General features: G+C 39.5%; 1 protein-coding gene and 1 long non-coding RNA gene across 2 annotated transcripts in view; one reads left to right on the top strand and one right to left on the bottom strand.

Annotated features, from left to right (window-relative positions):
• Positions 1–12896, top strand: part of AK9 (adenylate kinase 9) — a 131158-nt gene extending 118262 nt beyond the window's left edge. The window contains 8 exon segments of the mRNA XM_086707568.1: positions 1209–1355; positions 1459–1679; positions 6213–6409; positions 7974–8143; positions 8382–8480; positions 10415–10517; positions 11691–11805; positions 12235–12896. Coding sequence (XP_086563694.1) covers positions 1209–1355; positions 1459–1679; positions 6213–6409; positions 7974–8143; positions 8382–8480; positions 10415–10517; positions 11691–11805; positions 12235–12437 — 1255 coding nt within the window. The 3' untranslated portion in view covers positions 12438–12896.
• On the bottom strand, positions 58–11078 carry LOC147581142 (uncharacterized). Its single transcript, XR_015251464.1, has 4 exons — positions 10250–11078; positions 7144–7239; positions 4072–4257; positions 58–1660 (listed from the first exon to the last, which is right to left on the bottom strand). It is a non-coding gene; the product is annotated as an uncharacterized LOC147581142 (long non-coding RNA).
• Positions 12897–17660: the final 4764 nt, after the last annotated feature.

The raw sequence follows: 17660 nt of genomic DNA, 5'->3' as shown, positions 1-17660 counted from the left end.
GTTACCTCCTCCCTGGTGTTTAGCTTTGCATGCGAGGGATCTCAGTGAACACAACCCTGAGTCACAAATGTTTTATTTCATCTTAACACCAGGATAGTGACTGCCTAGTCACCCTGAATGTTTCTAATCCTGACGGTCACTCAAGCAACCTTTCACAAGCAAAGAAATTGAGCTACTCTCCATTAAAAAAACCTCAAAACATCAATGGCACTTCCATAACGTTCTCTATTAGGTTTGCCTGGCTACATTAATTTATAGTTCTCTCTGCCATGGAACTTAGAACTACTGCCTAGAGACTTGGCCACAGAGCACGGAGTGAGGGGGTCCTGTGACTTCCTCTAAACCAGCCCCTCTTGAAGACCACCAGCTGGCAGGCCCAGCCTGCTCCCACCTCAGAGGGAGTTTCCAGACCTTGGGGGTCACTCCTCCCAGAATTTGTGGACAGCCTTTATTCCTCATCTGAGTTTGATAGTAATACTCTCATTATCTCAGACTGTTGGACTAACTTAAATTCTCTGTCATTTCTGCTCAGGGGCATGATGGGTCCTGATGGAACATTCTTTCTCAGATATCACAGGGCTACTCTCACCAACTCCCTGCCTCTCCTCCCACTCGCCGGCCTCCCCCACAGAACTTTAGTATAAAAGGAAGCTTAGAGCACAACTGTTTTCCCATATTTGCTTAATCTCTTACTAGGATACTATTCGTTGTGCCAGTTCCTGTTCTAGTTGCTTTACATACTAGATCTATAAGTCTTTAAGACAACTGTAAGGGTTAAATATCATCTCCCCTATTTTACTAAAAGCTGGCACTCAGAGAGGTCAAACTAGGTCTCAAATCTAAGTCTGTCTGCCTCTGAAACCTATACTCTTTCCACTGTTTCATTTCTTAAAGTAATAGCGCCAATTGATAACACAATGCTCAAGGTATTATGTGTGTTCTCTTGAATTCTGCCAAAGCCTAGCTCTGTGATGCTAAGTGTATGAATTCAGAGCTGTGTCTGTATGTATGCTGCCCTACACCTGGCTCATGGGCTGACTGAAGTTAAAAATATAGAGATAAAGAGGGCAAAGTACAAAGACAATAAATCAAGTTACACAAGGAAGGCCATGGGGCTACTCCTAAAGAGATAGACTGCTTCTAGAAAACAGGAAGGAAGGTATGAGAGAAAAGAAATCTGGAATTATTTTCATGTTTCCCCTTGTTAGTGTTGTCATCGATGGCTATCCTGTAACTAAGTATCAAATCAGCCTCCTGGAATCTAGGTCAATCATTCCCATGGTCATCTTTGAGCTGGATGTGCCTTCCAAGGAGATTTTCAAAAGATTGTTCCTGGAAAAAAAAAAGGAACCAAGGTAATGTGTGTGATGAAAGCAATGATAAAGAAATGAACTTTAATCATCCAGGAAACAAGTATGTTTTTTACAACTTTTTCCATTCATTCTGTTTCGTTATTAGTTTGCCTTATCCACTGCACAATAGCACACAAATTATGGCAGTCAAAAACTCAAAACACCGCAAAAATATTAATGAGATTAGGCAATATTATCAAGAACAACATCAGAACTGGTATGTGATTGATGGATTTCACAGCAAATGGTGGGTGTGGAATGAAGTCATTAAGAAAGTTCAAATGGTGAATAAATATATGCAGACATACCTGGAAAGAATAAACGCAGGTAAGAAAACACCTTGTTATTAAAATATAATAAAATATTAAAGTCTACACATGCCTGACTCTTGTTACCATAATTCATTCAACTTGAACATTTGTTCCCACGATCTTAATCAGCATTTTAAGGATATGGTACTATCCAATTACTGGAGCATGTAAACTGTTCTAATAAATGACTGCCACTACTCAGGCTATCATTTATTGAATTCCTGTGTGAACCTAGCACGTAAAAGTAATACATAGCCTCTCACTAAAAGAGTTTATAGTGTTTGGAATGCCACGTAAGAAGCTAAGTTTCAAGAATGCTAGTCATACGAAAGCAGTGGTCTGTGGAATGACATTTGGCAAAATTTTGTTTATGAACCTAGAATTAAAGTTATTTTTAGTATTTATATCCGTTATGGTATTAGATAAATGTTGAGTCTATAAAAAACTAAATGTAAGCATAAATGCCTTTTAATATATATTTTGAATCCATGAAAGAAAATATATTCCTCTAAGTTACTTGATTTTTCTCTAGAAATACACAAAATAAAAGGAAAGTTATCTATATCTGATATCTCTAAAAAGAGTGATGACTCCAAAGAATTTATCTGTAGAGACATTTGGTTAGCGACTTTGTTTAACAGAGAAGATGTAATGAGGTACGAGAGCAACGTGACTAAGAGAATCTTGTACAAGGAAAAATGCAATGAGGATTCTGCATCATTTAGTCTTGATTTGCTTCATTATTTGGGTATAATCAGTATCCCTGGTTCCTGTTTTTCTGCAGACCAGGAATTTGTTTTTCCCTGAGGATTACACGGCATGACGAGTACAGGGAAAAAAGAATTGAGTTTTGAGAAACCAACTCGCAGTGAGTTTTGGCTAGCATCACACTAGAAAAACACTACATCGCAGACTTTGAAAGCAAAAATTGTGAATCATTCATTTCTGTTTCCCGATTTCACCCTCCTTGCCTTAGATTCGGCTCCCTGGAAACAGATTCGAGATTAAAAGTTGTGTCCAGAAGCTTAATCAGAAAGTATTCTCAGGATTTGAGCTGTCAGATTAAGCAAACAAAAATACAGAATGCCCAGTTACATTTGAATTTCAGATAAATAACAAATAATTTTTTAGTGTGAGTGTGTCCCAAATATTGCCAATACTCTAATACTAAAAAAATACTGAAAACTCATCATTGCTAATCTGAAATTTAAACTCCCTTAGCATCTTGTATTTTATCTGGCAACCCTAATCAGGAGATACACCTGAGGGGAGTGAGGACACTGGAATTGGACGGAGGGAAAAACTGACCTGCCGTATGGTGCAAATAGAAGCCTCAGCAGACAGGGGAGCCCTGGAGCTAGGATGGGCCTTCAGAGTTTCCCAAATTGAGGGGAGGACCCAGGTTCTGTATCCCTCCATTGGCCTGCCACTCAACACAGATCACTCTGGGGGGTGTGGGGGGAGGGGTTAGCCTATGACAGACGGGCAATTCCCATTGCAGCTGTGACCCATCAGCACTGATGTTGCTAGCATCTGGGGGATGGCCGCGTCAGCCCTGAAAGTGGGGTCTGGATGAGGCACCATGGTATCCGCTTTATTACTCCATATATACATGCCTCTGCCTTGAATAGTTTGATCGAAGACTACCCTGTTGATCTTCTGCTTCAACTTCCACCTAATAATCTAACCTGTACCTGATTGTTTAAAATTAGTCTTGACTTGTTTTTTCATTCCACATTTCTTTTGTATGCTTTTCAAATGATCTCCTATCGGGGAGCCAAAGTTTACTCTAATGATATGGAGCAAGGTCAGGGCTAGAAGATTAAAGAGACTCTTCCTCATTCTGCTTATTACATCAGAATAAGATACGTAGTTATTGCCAGATGTCACCAAGAATACCCCAAAATCAGAAGAAGAGATATTTGAGTATCTTTTAGGACTTGTAGTCATATGATTCTAAATTACCCTGTCCCTGTCACGAAACCTGTCAGGATTGGTGAGGTTAAGCACATCTGAGCTAAAGAGCAATCTAGGATTGTAATACTGTAGTACCATATAGTATAATATTATAGCACTATGTAATACTATATTCTTTAATAATACAATATATTATTATACCATAGTACTGTAGTATTATAATAGTTTAATATCCTTTGTAGGGAAGGAATATTAGGGCTTAGCCTTTTCATCTGTGTCATAAACAACAGGTGAATAGTGTATTAGTTTATCTGTTGCTGCATAACAAATTATTTTAAGACTTAGCAGCATAAAATACACACACACACATGCACGCACACATGCACGCACAATTTCTGTGGGTCAGGAATCCAGGCACAGTGTAACTGGCTTCTCTGCTTCAGGGTCTCTCACAATCCTAATCCAGGTATTGTCTAGGATTATTGTCTCACCTGAAGGCCCAACTGAGAAAGAATCTACTACCACATTCGTTCATGTATTGTTGACAAGATTTTGTTCGTTGAGGATTGTTGGGTTAAGGGCCTCAGTTCCTTGCTGGCTGTTGGCCCAGAGACCACCTTCAGTTCTTCCCATGTAGTCCTTTCCAATATGGCAGCTTGTCTTATCGAGTGAACAAGCTGAGAAGGCAAGAAAGAATGCCAACAAGACAGAAGTCATGATATTTTGCAATTGTCTTAGTTTCCTGAGGCTGCTGTGACAAAAGGCCTTAAACTGGGTGTCTTAAACAACAGAAATTTATTCTCTCATAGTACTGAAGGCTAGAAGCTCAAAATCAAGGTGTGACCAGGGCCATACTGTCTCTGAAGTCTCTAGGAGAGAATCTGTTCCATGTCTTTCTCTTAGCTTCCACTGTTTCCAGAAATCTTCTGCATTCCTTGGCTTATAGATCATCACTTCAGTCCTAAGGATAAATTTTATGTTTATATCGTCACATAATGAAGTATGGGTTATGCTTCATAATTTTATAGTTAATTTAAGATCTTCTGAGGCATAATAATAATAACAAAGTATGATTTATGCTTCATAATTTTATAGTTAATTTAAGACCTTCCTAGTCATAATAATAATTTTTAAAAGGTAAAACTTCTCACTAGTTAAAGGGACCATTAAAATGTATTGGGGGGGTCAAAATTTACTTACTGTAACTAAGCTGTATAAAAAATAATTTCATTTTCTAGAACATCTCATATTTTTTTGGAATCCCCATTCCAGTACGGTATTGGGGAGAAAACTCTTAAAACTGTTCATTGAAGGACCTGGGGCTCTTCCTTTTTAAAATAGACTCTTTAGGGGCGCCTGGGTGGCTCAGGGCATTGAGTGTCCGGACTCGGTCACGATCTTACAGTCTGTGAGTTTGAGTCCCACGTCAGGCTCTGTGCTGACAGCTCAGAGCCTGGAGCCTGCTTCAGATTCTGTGTCTCCCTCTCTCTCTCTGCACACCCTCCTCTCTTATGCTCTGTCTCTCTGTCTCTCAAAAATAAACATTAAAAAAATATATAAAATATAAAATAAAATAAACTCTTTTGGGGTGCGTGGGTAGCTCAGTTGTTTAAGTGTCCGACTTCGGCTCAGGTCATGATCCCATGGTTCATGGGTTCGAGCTCGTGTGAGGCTCTGTGCTGACAGCTCAGAGCCTGGAGCCTACTTCAGATTCTGTGTCTCCCTCTCTCTCTACCCCTTCCCCACTCGTGCTCTCTCTCTCTCTCAAAAATAAATAAACTTAAAAAAAATAGACTCTTTATGGTAAACCTAGTCACTTTTGTAAAATGTTTCTTCCCTTCTCATCTGAGCACACGGGAGGTTTGTGTCAGTAGCATCATGTCAACAAACTATTGTCACTTTTGAAATCTACCCCATGGAAAAATTTAAAATATGTAGCAAATTTATGTGTGTGTGTGTGTGTGTGTAAGTGGGTATGTATATATGCATATACATATATATGTGTAGATATTATATATGTATGTGTGGATATATATATGTATAATATCTATATATATGTATATAAATATGTATATGCATATATATGTATAGATATTATACATATATATATCCACACATACATATATGGCTTATAACATATATATAATTTATAATAGTTAAGAATTAAAAACAACCAAAACATTCATCAAGAGATAAATGACTAAGTAAACTATATGTATATTTATACAATGGAATACTAAGCATCAATTAAAAGGAATTAGGTAAATCATATAAACTGATATGTCAAAAAAGATGTCAAAGACCACAACTAACTGATAAAAGCAAGTTGCAGAATAATGTTTACAGTATAGTGGCATAAGCATACTATATGCAAAAAATAAATGTGTATATGTAAGTATATAGAAAAAAAAGTCTGAAAGAGATACAAACTCAACAGTGATTACTCCCTGGAGGAACGATGAATTGAGAAGATGAAAGTGTGAAGAGAAACTTTTAGTTTTTACTCTACTGTTTGGAATTTTACAATGTGTATGCATTTGTATGATGCATATGTCCTTGCATTTATTTTAACTTCTAAAATCACTGTGTTTTCTATGAAAAAAAAAGGATAATAATAATCTGTTACTAATAGGAAAAGCTGCATGCATTGACAAGTTATGTATCACACCTCAAGAACTGATTTCTCGCCTGGGGGAATTTGGACAGTTCTGCCCTATCAGCCTGGCCGAATCATATGAGCTCGTTGATTGTTCTGTAACTGAGTCACTGAAATTTGCAGCAGAGTTCAGAGGGCACTATTATAAAATGAGTTCTCAGGAAAATCTGAATGTAAGTTTGTTCCTAACTCCAAATACTTACTAGGGAAAGAAAATGCCTATGTCGGGATTCATCAAATAGGAAAGGGTGGGTGCAGCTGGGAACACCCAGGAACTGGAGACCAGGAGCCCCATTACTGGAACCTGTGACTTTAAGACCAATGAGGCACCTCGGAGGCCAGTCCTGAGACTGCACCCCAAGATATATTTTGGCACAAAGCAGAGATTCAGGATCAGTGAGGGGCCCTCAGCTTAACAGGTAGACAGACCCAACAGCAACTCCCACCAGTGGTGGGGATGCTGAACATCAGGACCCAGCCCACAGGTGGTTATGGTTATGGTTGTGGTTGTGGTTACGGTTATGGTTTATTCATGGTTATGAATAAACAGTGTATTTTAAACCACCTTTGAAAGAGTAGTTACTCTCCATCCAGGAGCTATTTCCCAATCAGGTCAGGTTGCCAAGAAAGGACATAAAACATACTGCTCTAGATGTGCATCAGTCTTTACAGCAAGCCCTTCCACAGCACATCCTCTCTAAGAAGGAGAACCAAATGGAATATTTCCCATGCTCTGCAATCTGGCCCACTGCAAAGAAGGGGGGTCTCTGCAGTCCCTCCGTGGCAGCCTCCCCTTTCCTCCCAGTGGCAGCTGCTTCTGGCTCAGCAGGCACTCAATATGTCACAGTGAGTTCAAGTCAACAGCTGAAGGAATCTGTCTTGTTCCTGATGATTGCAAGGTCCTTACAGTCCCGATAGTCTGCTTCTTCCCGACATGCCCAAGTGTCCACAGGGAGTCATCATAGCTTCTGTACAGGGAACCATCATTAAATGTGTCTGTGTACTGTGAAAAAAGAAAAAAGGTAGGCAGCTAAGGGATTAAGGTCCTAGAGTACAGAAGGGAAGTCACAGTCAGTGGAAACTTCTTCATCACTACAATTCCCTATATACCTTATATTTCTGTTTAATGCAACAGAATACAAATCTGTTCTAATATTATGTCTGCAATTTTTTGAGATAAAGGTTGGTAGCTGAAAACTAATCAGATGCCTCTGGACATTTTACTTTCCCTGAAGAATTAGGATTTTAAAAATTTTATTAAGGAGGCATTTATTTCTTCCTGCATATTTAAATGGCGATCACAGAATTGTAAAACTGGAAGTGACAGCGCAGATCATGTATCTGGTCAGCCGCCTCCATTTTACGGAGTGCTAACTGAAGCTAGACGGCTTAATTCACCTGCCGAGCAGCACCCAAGTAGTTAATTACACTGCAGAGCAGGGAGACAGGCCAGCAAGAGACTGTGCACTCTCTGGTGCCTGGCGCGTACTACGAGCTCAATAAATGTTTTATATGTGAGTGAGTGTGAGATCAGGAGAGAGATCTTAGATGTCATCACTTCAGAGCATTACTATAAGGATCTTGCAGTCAGGGAAACGAGTTACTGTAGTGCAGAAAGTGGCTCTCAGATGGTTTGCTGCTGAAAACGGAGAGAACAGCAGGAGAGCCTCGGTGTCTCTTTGACTGGCGTAGCACTCCTGTTTTAAACGGTCTGATTGCTGTTATCATTTTCTTTAGAAATTTTTGAAGAACCCAGAATTGTATGTGCCTCCGTTAGCACCTCATCCTCTACCACCTGCTGACATGATCCCCAAAAGGCTGACGCTGTCGGAGCTGAAGAGTCGATTCCCTAAGTGTGCGGAGCTCCAGGGCTACTGTCCAGTGACCTATCAGGATGGAAATCACAGGCAGGTCCTTACCCTCGTGGGAGTTTAGGGTGATATCTCTACTCAGAATAGGTAGTTCCTATAACAGTCTTAATATTTGGGTCAAAAGGTCACTATTATTTAACTATAAAATGTTCTGTTTCTTCTTCGAAGAAAATTAAACATTTTTGACATTTTATTTACACGATACTGCATAGTAATTTTACAACAGGGTTTTTTTGTTTTTGGGTTTTTTTTTTTTTTTTTTTTTGTCTTTCAGATATGAGGCCCTAATACCTGGGAACATTAACTATGCTTTAGAATATCGTGATCGTATATATATTTGTGAGAGTCGAGAAAAACTCGAGAAATTTTTGAGGTGAGACCATTCACTAAGTTACAAATATTGAACATCTTCTATATTTGGTGCACCATGCTCGGGGAGGTGTGCGTGTGTGTGTGTGTGTGTGAGCAAAATATATATTTTGTGTACAGACACACATATGCATACATATATATATACATGTATAATAATGAATAAGAACTGGTCCCTGCTGTCCCAAAGCCTGAGGCTCCGGGGTAAGATAGACTTTATGTACCTATTGACAAAGAATGTGATGGCATTTAGGGTAGGGAAATGCCAGGAGTTCTGAAAAAGTGTGGCCCAAAATTCTGATTGAATTGTCTGTTGAAGTGAGGCCTGAATGAGGAGTGGGAATTGAGTGAGTGGCGGGAAAGGTTCCAAGCAGGTTCCAAGCAAACAAACCTGGCCCAGGGGAGTCACAGAACTGCCAAGAAATTCAGCATGACTAGACATGATGTGGAGAGGAAAAGGATGGAGAGGTGAAGCTGGAGAAGGTGAGTGGGGCCAGAGGGTGGAAGGTCAAGTAAACTTACCATAAATCATTGGAACTTGATCCAAAAGGCAGAATGAATACATTGCCTGTTATAATCAAATCTGCTTTGGAGAGAGACCATCATTGGAGTGTTGATAATGGTTTGGAGGCAGGAATGCCAGTGCTGAGGCTATTGGGATGATCCTGTCCAAAATAATACAGCCTGTTTGAGGTCAACCATGAAGACTAGTGTGGGCAAAGCAGTGGGCTTCTGACCAACCAAGCCCCGAGAAACACCAACACACAAATATGAGAAGAACTTGCAAGGAGAATGAAGAAGAACCCACAGAGAGGTGAAGGAGAGCCAGGTTGGGGAGGCTCTGGGGAGGAGGGGAGAGAGCCGGGGGGGGGGGGGGGGCGGGGGCGGTGGCCAGCAGGTTTAAATGCTGCTTAGAGGTCAAGCAAGACAAGAGCCGAAATGTGTGTCAGATTTAAGTTATAACAGGTCATTGGTGATCCTGGTAAGAATGGTTTCAGTGGAGTGAGATGAGTAGAAGCCAACTACAGCATACCACAGAGGGGATGCAAGGTGAAGAAATGAAGACCTTGCCTCGTCCCGAGGTGACAAACACAGCAGCTGAGAGGGTGATGCACCTGAGGGCAGCGGGATGGAAGTGAGACCACCGGACATGGTTGCACGCTGTAACTTGGACCGTGCATGCCCCAAGTGAAGGGAGTAACAGCTGCTCATCTACCGCCAGACATTTCTTTGTTTCACAGGAAGTTGGGAACCAAAGTTCTTTTTAAATTTTGTTTACTTTTGGTGTTTTTTTTGAAATTTTGATACAAATTTCTAAAACTAACATGTGGATCAGATCATATAGTATTCCGAAAATACTATGTGGAATTTGTGCAGTAGTTTGTGATCTCCACTAAAGCTCACTGTTTGAAGAAGTGTATAAAGAAAAGACACTAGTTGCTAGAAGTGATAGAGAACTGATGGAGTGAAGGTAGTTTTTCTTTTTCCTTGTATTTTTCAATGGGGACAGTGTGAGCATGTTTAGGTGCAGATGGATGGGAAAGATCCAATAAAGAAGGAAATGCCAAAGGTGGGAGGCAGAGAGAAATTACTATACTAAAGAAACCTGGAGACAGGCCAGAGGGGGTCCAAAGTCCGGTGGAGAGGGTGGGGACAGCTCTTACATGGCAGGTAAGCTCCCCCACGGAAAGAGGAAGTGTGTGCGCCTCTGCTTGTGGTGAGCACTTGAGGAAGTGCCACTCAGATGGCTTCTCTTTGTGACATGGCACCTACCTCTAGGAGCTCCAAGCTCTGACCTTCTCCCTTGTCACGTTCTCCCCAGTGGAGAAAACCAGCTGCTGAACTGTACCTCTTAGTCGTCTCCTGTACATTCACATCCCTATGTACTCACGGTGAGTATATGTGTGAGCATCCATCTGATGAACTTTGTGTTCTTAGGTTGCCGCAGAAATACTGGAATCAGAAGCTTCCATACAAACTGCCCCCATTAAAGGAGCCCATACACCTCACAAGTCTTCCTTTGCCTGGATATCTGGAACAGGTTCAGTTACATGGTTGTCTATGTTCATATATTAGTAGAGTACAACGATCTGTTTTTTAACAATTTTTATTTTGGTAACAATGAAACTGAAGGCAGAGTTTTCTGATTTTTAAGCTGTAAATCCACTCTTAACCTATTTTGATTATGGGTGGTTGTGAAAAGAAGAAGTGAGAAAAACCCTTGGTTCTGTAGCTAATCCCCAAATACCTGCAGGAAAATGAAGAGAGAGTAGATTGTCATGAAATTATTTACGGTTGACTTGTGGTTAGATTCTTATTTAAATTTTCTTATTTTTAAATTTGTAATATGAAGATTCAGTCTCTGAGAGGTTTAGTCACTGCTCAAAAGTGTTGAGTTGCAAAAGCACCACAGCTAAACCACCAAAATCATATTTTGCCCCAAATCTAGGGGCAAATGCCCCCAAATGCTACTCAAGTCACACTTTATTTATCTAAATATAACTCTTTTTACACAGAATAAAATTCACTAATAATCAACCACTATTTTAAAAGTTTTTTTTTTTTTTTAATTCTATAAAATTAATGCCTGGGGCATAAATAATTTCATACTTTTCTCACAAATTCTTAGCCACATCATTTTTTTTGACTTGCCTAGATGGTGAGCCTTCAATCTGGTTTAGTATCAAAAGGCAAGATGAGGCTCACCCATAGAGGAGTATTCTCATAAAAGGCCACATTTCACCAGGAGGGCCTCACATCTTCTCTGCCCGCTCAGGGCTTCAGAATCTACCGTAGTGACAACTGTGGTCTCTGGAATTCCTTGCCAGGTGGTCAGGAGTCCTGATAGCAGAGGCAATCTGGTCAGCTCTGGCAATGGAAGTAGAAAATGGGCCGAGACAACTCAGAGCCCAGGAACCCCTTCTTTTGTCTTTAACATTCGGTTATGGAAAATGTCAAATATAAAAATAGAAAGAATTGTGTAATGAAGCCCATGTATCCATCACCTTCCTGACATTCAGCCAATTTGTAATTTTCATTCTTCCTAATCAAATGTACTTTGTGTTCCTTTCTTGTTGGTTAAGTGGGCATCTAACCACCTTTATAAGCCCCAGGAGGCTATTAGAGGCAAAGAATAGCCTCTTTATCTATTTGCCACTAAGAGAAGAAACCAAATTCAAATATACATATGATTTACATTGTTCCCTACCTGCAGGGTATTGCAACTTCACTAATTAAAGCAATGAATGCAGCAGGATGTTTAAAGCCCAAATTCCCCTTCTTAAGTGTAAAGAGATCTGCACTGCTATTTATAGCTTTTCACCTAAAAGGTATGTCTTCTTTAATGACATGATACTTGGCACTAATTTAACATTAATTGTAGTATACGTGATAAATGCATAGGATTGTTGAGCTGGATTGGTTGTTTGCATTGGTGTGTGTGTGTGTGTGTGTGTGTGTGTGTGTGTGTGTGTGTGTGATAGCAAATATTTTGATGAAAATATCAAAATTGAGTTTCTAGTTTTTAAAGCAAGGATTACAAGTAATATAATCGGCTCTCCATAATCCATGCCACAGAGAAAGGTGAATAGAGGCAATTATGATCTAAAATGGATTAATCCCTAAATCTTACGTGTGATTTGAATATCTTCTCAGCTATAGCTGTGCAACTGTCTCACACATGTAGTTCTCTTTCTTTTTAATTTAATGACTCACTAACCTAACAGAAAACATTTACAGTTCTGTGAAATTTTCTGCAGCCTACAATCCCAATGGTTCTGAATATACAAAAAGGAAGTATAAGAAGAAGATGGACCAATTTTTGGAGAGATGTGAACTCATTACATATCTGGGTGCCAAGATGACCAAAAAATACAAGGAACCTCAGTTTAGAGCCATTGACTTCGATCATAAATTACAGACCTTTCTCTCTCTTAAAAATATAGACCCAGTTAATGGATAGTTTGCTTGGGTAACTGCAACCAGAATGTCAAGAGTTATCTGAAAGGGATGGAAGGAAATAGGTTGAAAATCTGGCCCTCTCTGCAGCACTTTTCCCTTCTGGTGGACTCAAAGCACTGCCAGCCAGGAGTGCGTGCACCTTCCTCTATAAGCATAAGTCTTAATATAATTTACCGATTATTGCCTGAACATTCTTCCTTTAACAAAATAGTTATTCCATTTAGAGTAACTCATTTTACTTAATAAATTTATTGTTCAATTTCCTTTTTAACATTTTCAGTCTCCATTAAAGAAAATTGCTCAGTAGGTGTTAGAAAGCTTCAAGAAATGAAATTAACATTGATATAAATAAAATAGAAACATTGGTTACACTTTCAACATAAAGAGCTGTTTGTAAACGTCATGAACTAGGACATGTTATCAATTTCCCAACAAAATAAATGCATTTGAAATAACTAAATGGCTTTTCTTTTTCCTAAGTATTCAAGAAGCAAGCTGTAAACATCATTTTGTAATTATAAATCACCTGCAATTTTGAGAATGATGAAATCTAGAGTCTTATCATGTGACATTAACCCAGAAGTATGTTAAAGGAGAGCTTACTAGATTGAATTTGAATGAGATTTTAAAAATAAGATTATCAATTTTTCAGCAGCAGTATAAGAAACCTAGGATATGAAATAGCAAGACTGGCTCTTCAAAAAATAAAAAATACAACCATTAACTGTGTGATCTTAGGTAGATCTTGGTTTCTCTGAGCCTTTGTTTCTTAATCTCTAAAATGAGTGATTTAGTTCTTTTTTTCCAGCTTTATTGGCATATAATTGACAAAATTATATATACTTAAAGTGCTCAACGTGGTGATTTTGATATAGGTATACATCGTGAAATATTTCCCACCATTAAGTTAACTCGGCTTATCCAACTCCTCACATACTTTGTGTGTGTCTCTATGTGTATATAGCGAGAACCCTAAGGGCCACTCTGTTAGCAAATTTTAAGTACACAATACAGCATTATTAGCTGTAGTCCCACACTGTACATTAGATCCTCAGAATTTATTCATATTATAATTGAAAGTTGTACCTTTTGACCAATATCTCCCCATTTCTCCTCCCACCCCCCACCAGCCCTTGGCAGCCACCATTCTACTCTGCTTCTATGAGCTTGACCTTTTTTGTTTTTTTGGATTCCACAACATGTATGATACCATGCAATATTTGTCTTTCTCTGTCTGGCATATTTTACTTAGTATAATGTCCTTCAGATTCATCCATGCTGTCTTTGATCCCTATCATTTCAACAATGTTAAAAGCTAGAAGGCTGTTCTGTATATTTTTTGTATATTTTCATAATAAAATGATGTTTAAATAAAAGCTAGAAGCCTATTGTAAAAGTTAAGAAAAAACCCCAAAGCCTTTGAACTATTGCTGATATACCCATAGATGAATCTATACCTTTTCAAGAGACTGGGAGCTGTCAGCAGCTACCAAGTTTTGCTGGCAACGTAAGGCCCCACCCACCCTTCTTCCCTTCCTAGTTCTTAACACCTGTAATTTACCATCTTTCCATGATAAAGGGGAACTTTTGCATTCTTAACCAGATACTACTGTCCTCAGTCTTCTCAGCCTATGGTGTAAGGAGTTTCCTTTAGCAATTAAAACCAACTTGATTGCTTCCGTATCCTCCCCTTTATGATGGGCAGCAGCCCCTGCAAAGTGCCCGCAAACATTTCTTGGGGCCTCCAGAGAGCATCTGGGGATTATGTTCTCTGATATGGCTTCACCCTAAGAATTCTATAAACCCAAAGGTGGTCTAATTCCTCATCTTTTTTTCTGGAGCTGCTGAATTCTGCACAGAAGTAGGGTGAATGCGCCTTCTCTCCTGAGGAGGGAGAAGTTTAGTCCCTGAGCTGAGCCAGGGACCAAAGGCCTTGTGATTCTCCCTTTTCATCCCTTTCTCCATAGGTCTCTTTTGAGTAAATCTATGTAATGCAGTGCAGCAGATAGGAGCATTGGGCAGGGCAGGGGGAATCAAATTTTCTCAAGTAGCTTACAGCTCTGGACATTCTAGGTCTCTACACTCACATGCAAATATAGTTACACACAGGGCCCTATTTAGAATAACTGCAGACCGGGCTATCATTTCCAGGCTGTTCCTTAGGTGCCAGATGGTGTGCTACTGGCTTTACGTACCTTATCTCATTTAATTCTTTACACGCTGCACTTATACATAGAAGAAGAGGTTCTTACCCAAGATAGCATGAGTAGTAGAATCCAGATTTAGCCTAACCCCAGACCCTTGCTCTTTCCTTAACATCCCCTACACTGTGAGCACAACTTGAAAATCACTGCCATGGTGTCAGTTCAGTGTTCCTAGGGCCCTTCACTGGCCTGATTCCTCTGTAGACTCAAGCATGCATGTGCGTGTGCGCGTGCACGTGTGTATACTTTAAGGTATAAAAATATTATAGAAAACTCAGGAAAATCTTCTCCCTGGAGCTCGAGAGCCCCCTAGTTCCACCCTCTATGTGTACTTACACCCCACCTATAATGTTTGCAAGTTGTTTTTTTTTTAGCAAGTTAGAGCCAGGGGTCTGTGTCCCATGAAGGGAGAATAGCATTTCTGCAATGAAAATGGAGAACATGCATCATTTTAAGACATGTTATTGAAATCCTCCTTTTGTTCAGAAATTATGTTTGCGTATCATTATAAATCTATCAACAAGTGCCCCGAATATGATGAAAGAATATTCTGACTGGCTGTTCTGAGTCCCTGAATTTTTTTTCCCTGAGTGAAGCAGTAGGAGGGGGAGACCAGCCCACTGTGTTCACATTGGCTCAAAACTCCCATCCTGAAGGCTGCCACCCTCAACTGACAGCTTCAGGCCAAGGCTGAGGGAGTGCCCATACTAGGGCAAGAGACACCCTTCAGCCAGCCTGTGCTTTTCTGCGTTAATTGTCTAGATGTCATTTTCACTACAACTAAAAAAATGCACAATTTCGCCCAGGGAAGAGAGAGAGTATCAATTTGACAGACCTTAAGACAAAAATAACATAAGTACAGTAAATAAAGGGTGGAAAATAGGGAAAGGATTTTTGTATTTCCTTTCCTTTCTTTGTTTTAATGGTTCCAGTCAGATCCATCAAGTAAATATACTATATACTATACCTGGTGCTGGACTGTGTGCTGTCATACTATATTAAGAACCGCTGTGCTGAACCTTTTTCGCCCATATTTGGGATTCTTGGCCTGGTACAAATTTGGGGAAATAAAAGTACTAGGTGAAAGGGCATGAATTTAAAAAATGAAGAAGATAATGCCAAATGATAGTAAAGGAGTAATAAAATTGGAGCCTTTGGGTGCTCTTGGAAGCAGCATGAATGGCTGTGGTCATTTTGGAAGGCAGTTTAGTGATAGGAATTGTGGCCCATTAGAATAAATGGGTGAAAAGCAGCCCCTGTTGCTTTCATTTGAATTAACAGCAACACTGGACATTCTTACAGATGTTAATCACCAGTTGCATTTCCTCTTTCAAGAATTGTTTCTTCCTGCCCTTTGCCTCTTACTCATGGCGTACTTTTTTATTTTTTGCATGAGCTTTTTACGTAATATATACATCAATCCTTCATATTTGCAGCAAATAAATCCTATTTTTTAAATCAAAGTAAAGCCTGTTCATCTTTCTTTTATGATACTGAATATTTTTCTGAGCTCTAGAAGTTCTTCCATCTTCAGAAATTTAATAAATATTCTACTCTGTTTTCTTCTACAGGGTGCGTGCTTGCGTGTGTATGTGTTTATACTGAATTCTTTAAGGCTTCTAGAATTCATTTAGGGATATGATATGAGCTGTGGTTTTAAATTCATCAAAACTCAAAGCACTAAATACTGTCGTTTTAAAACATTTTATTTTGGGGCGCCTGGGTGGCTTAGTCAGTTGAGCCTCCAACTTTGGCTCAGGTCATGATCTTACGGTTCCTGGTTTCAGGCCCCATGTTGGGCTCTGTGCTGACAGCTCAGAGCCTGGAGCCTGCTTCAGATTCTGTGTCTCCCTGTCTCTGCCTCTCCCCCACTTGTGCTCGCGCTCTCTCTCTCAAAAAATGAATAAACATTAAAAATAATAAACTTTTATTTTATTATGTATATTTCACTTATTCTCAATTCATTTATTACGTTTTCATAAATTTGGTGGTGAAGGGGAAGGAGTTAAAGAACCGAGAGAGAATGAGAGATATATTTTATATATGCATGCCTCTGTCTAGTGTTCGGTGATTTTTTGTTTCATCTTTGTTTTTGCTTTTACAAATGAAGGCTTGACTAGAGATAGGTCTACAAAGCCCGAAAGCCTTTAATTGTGGGTGGTTCTGGGAAGAATTCTTAGAGGGGTAACATCTGAATTAAATTGACCTTTCAGAATCAAGGCAGGTAAAAACAGAGAAAAAATAAAAATTGAGATTCTAACCACCGGGTGAAAGACATTCCAAGAATAAATAAACATGTATATTTACCAAACCTGTGAACCAAGCATGTTGAAAGTTGCTCAGTCTATACAAGCATGTGTTTATTTACAAGAAACTTCCCCAGTCAAGGGTAGGAAATAAAAATGTAAATAGGTACACATCACCCCTATCAGATGCAGAAGAAATGGGGCCTTGAAACTGGAGCACTACTGAATTAGTGTTGTAAAATCTCTGAAAAGTGCTATATTGTCCCTATATTGTCCCTACTGGCACTGAACAATGTCAATTACTTTTCTGTTCCCCTCAAACCCATTTACGACATAAACTTTGGACTACAGTTTCTGCCTTGCTACAGTCTACTGTTATAGCCTGCAAGGATGTTTTGATGCCCTTCATAATGACAAAGGACTTCTACCAACCTCCAGTTGCTAGATGATCATGAACTTCTCCTTCCTTTAAACTCCTGCTGGGTTTTCCATTGACCCAATGCACCCAGAAGCCAGTAGATACCGGGTTTTGTTGTAGTCCTTGCAGCTTCCGGGGCCAAAAGATGGGGAAGAAGGGTGGAGATTGAATTTGGAGGGGAAAGAGAAAAAAAACCTGGATAGCCTCTTATCCATCGATATTCACTCTGTAAGTGATCTTATGATAATTTAGAATCTATACTCTGATAACTCCAACATTAATATTAATGTCTCAAGTTCTGCGTTCACCTCTGAACTCCAGACTCTTCTCTATATCTGCCTACTGTATACCTTTAC

Source organism: Puma concolor, chromosome B2 (assembly GCF_028749965.1).
Source record: "Puma concolor isolate L17-30 chromosome B2, mPumCon1.1.hap2, whole genome shotgun sequence".
In the NCBI taxonomy this organism is placed as follows: Eukaryota; Metazoa; Chordata; class Mammalia; order Carnivora; family Felidae; genus Puma; species Puma concolor.
This window is presented reverse-complemented; position numbering and strand designations above follow the sequence as displayed.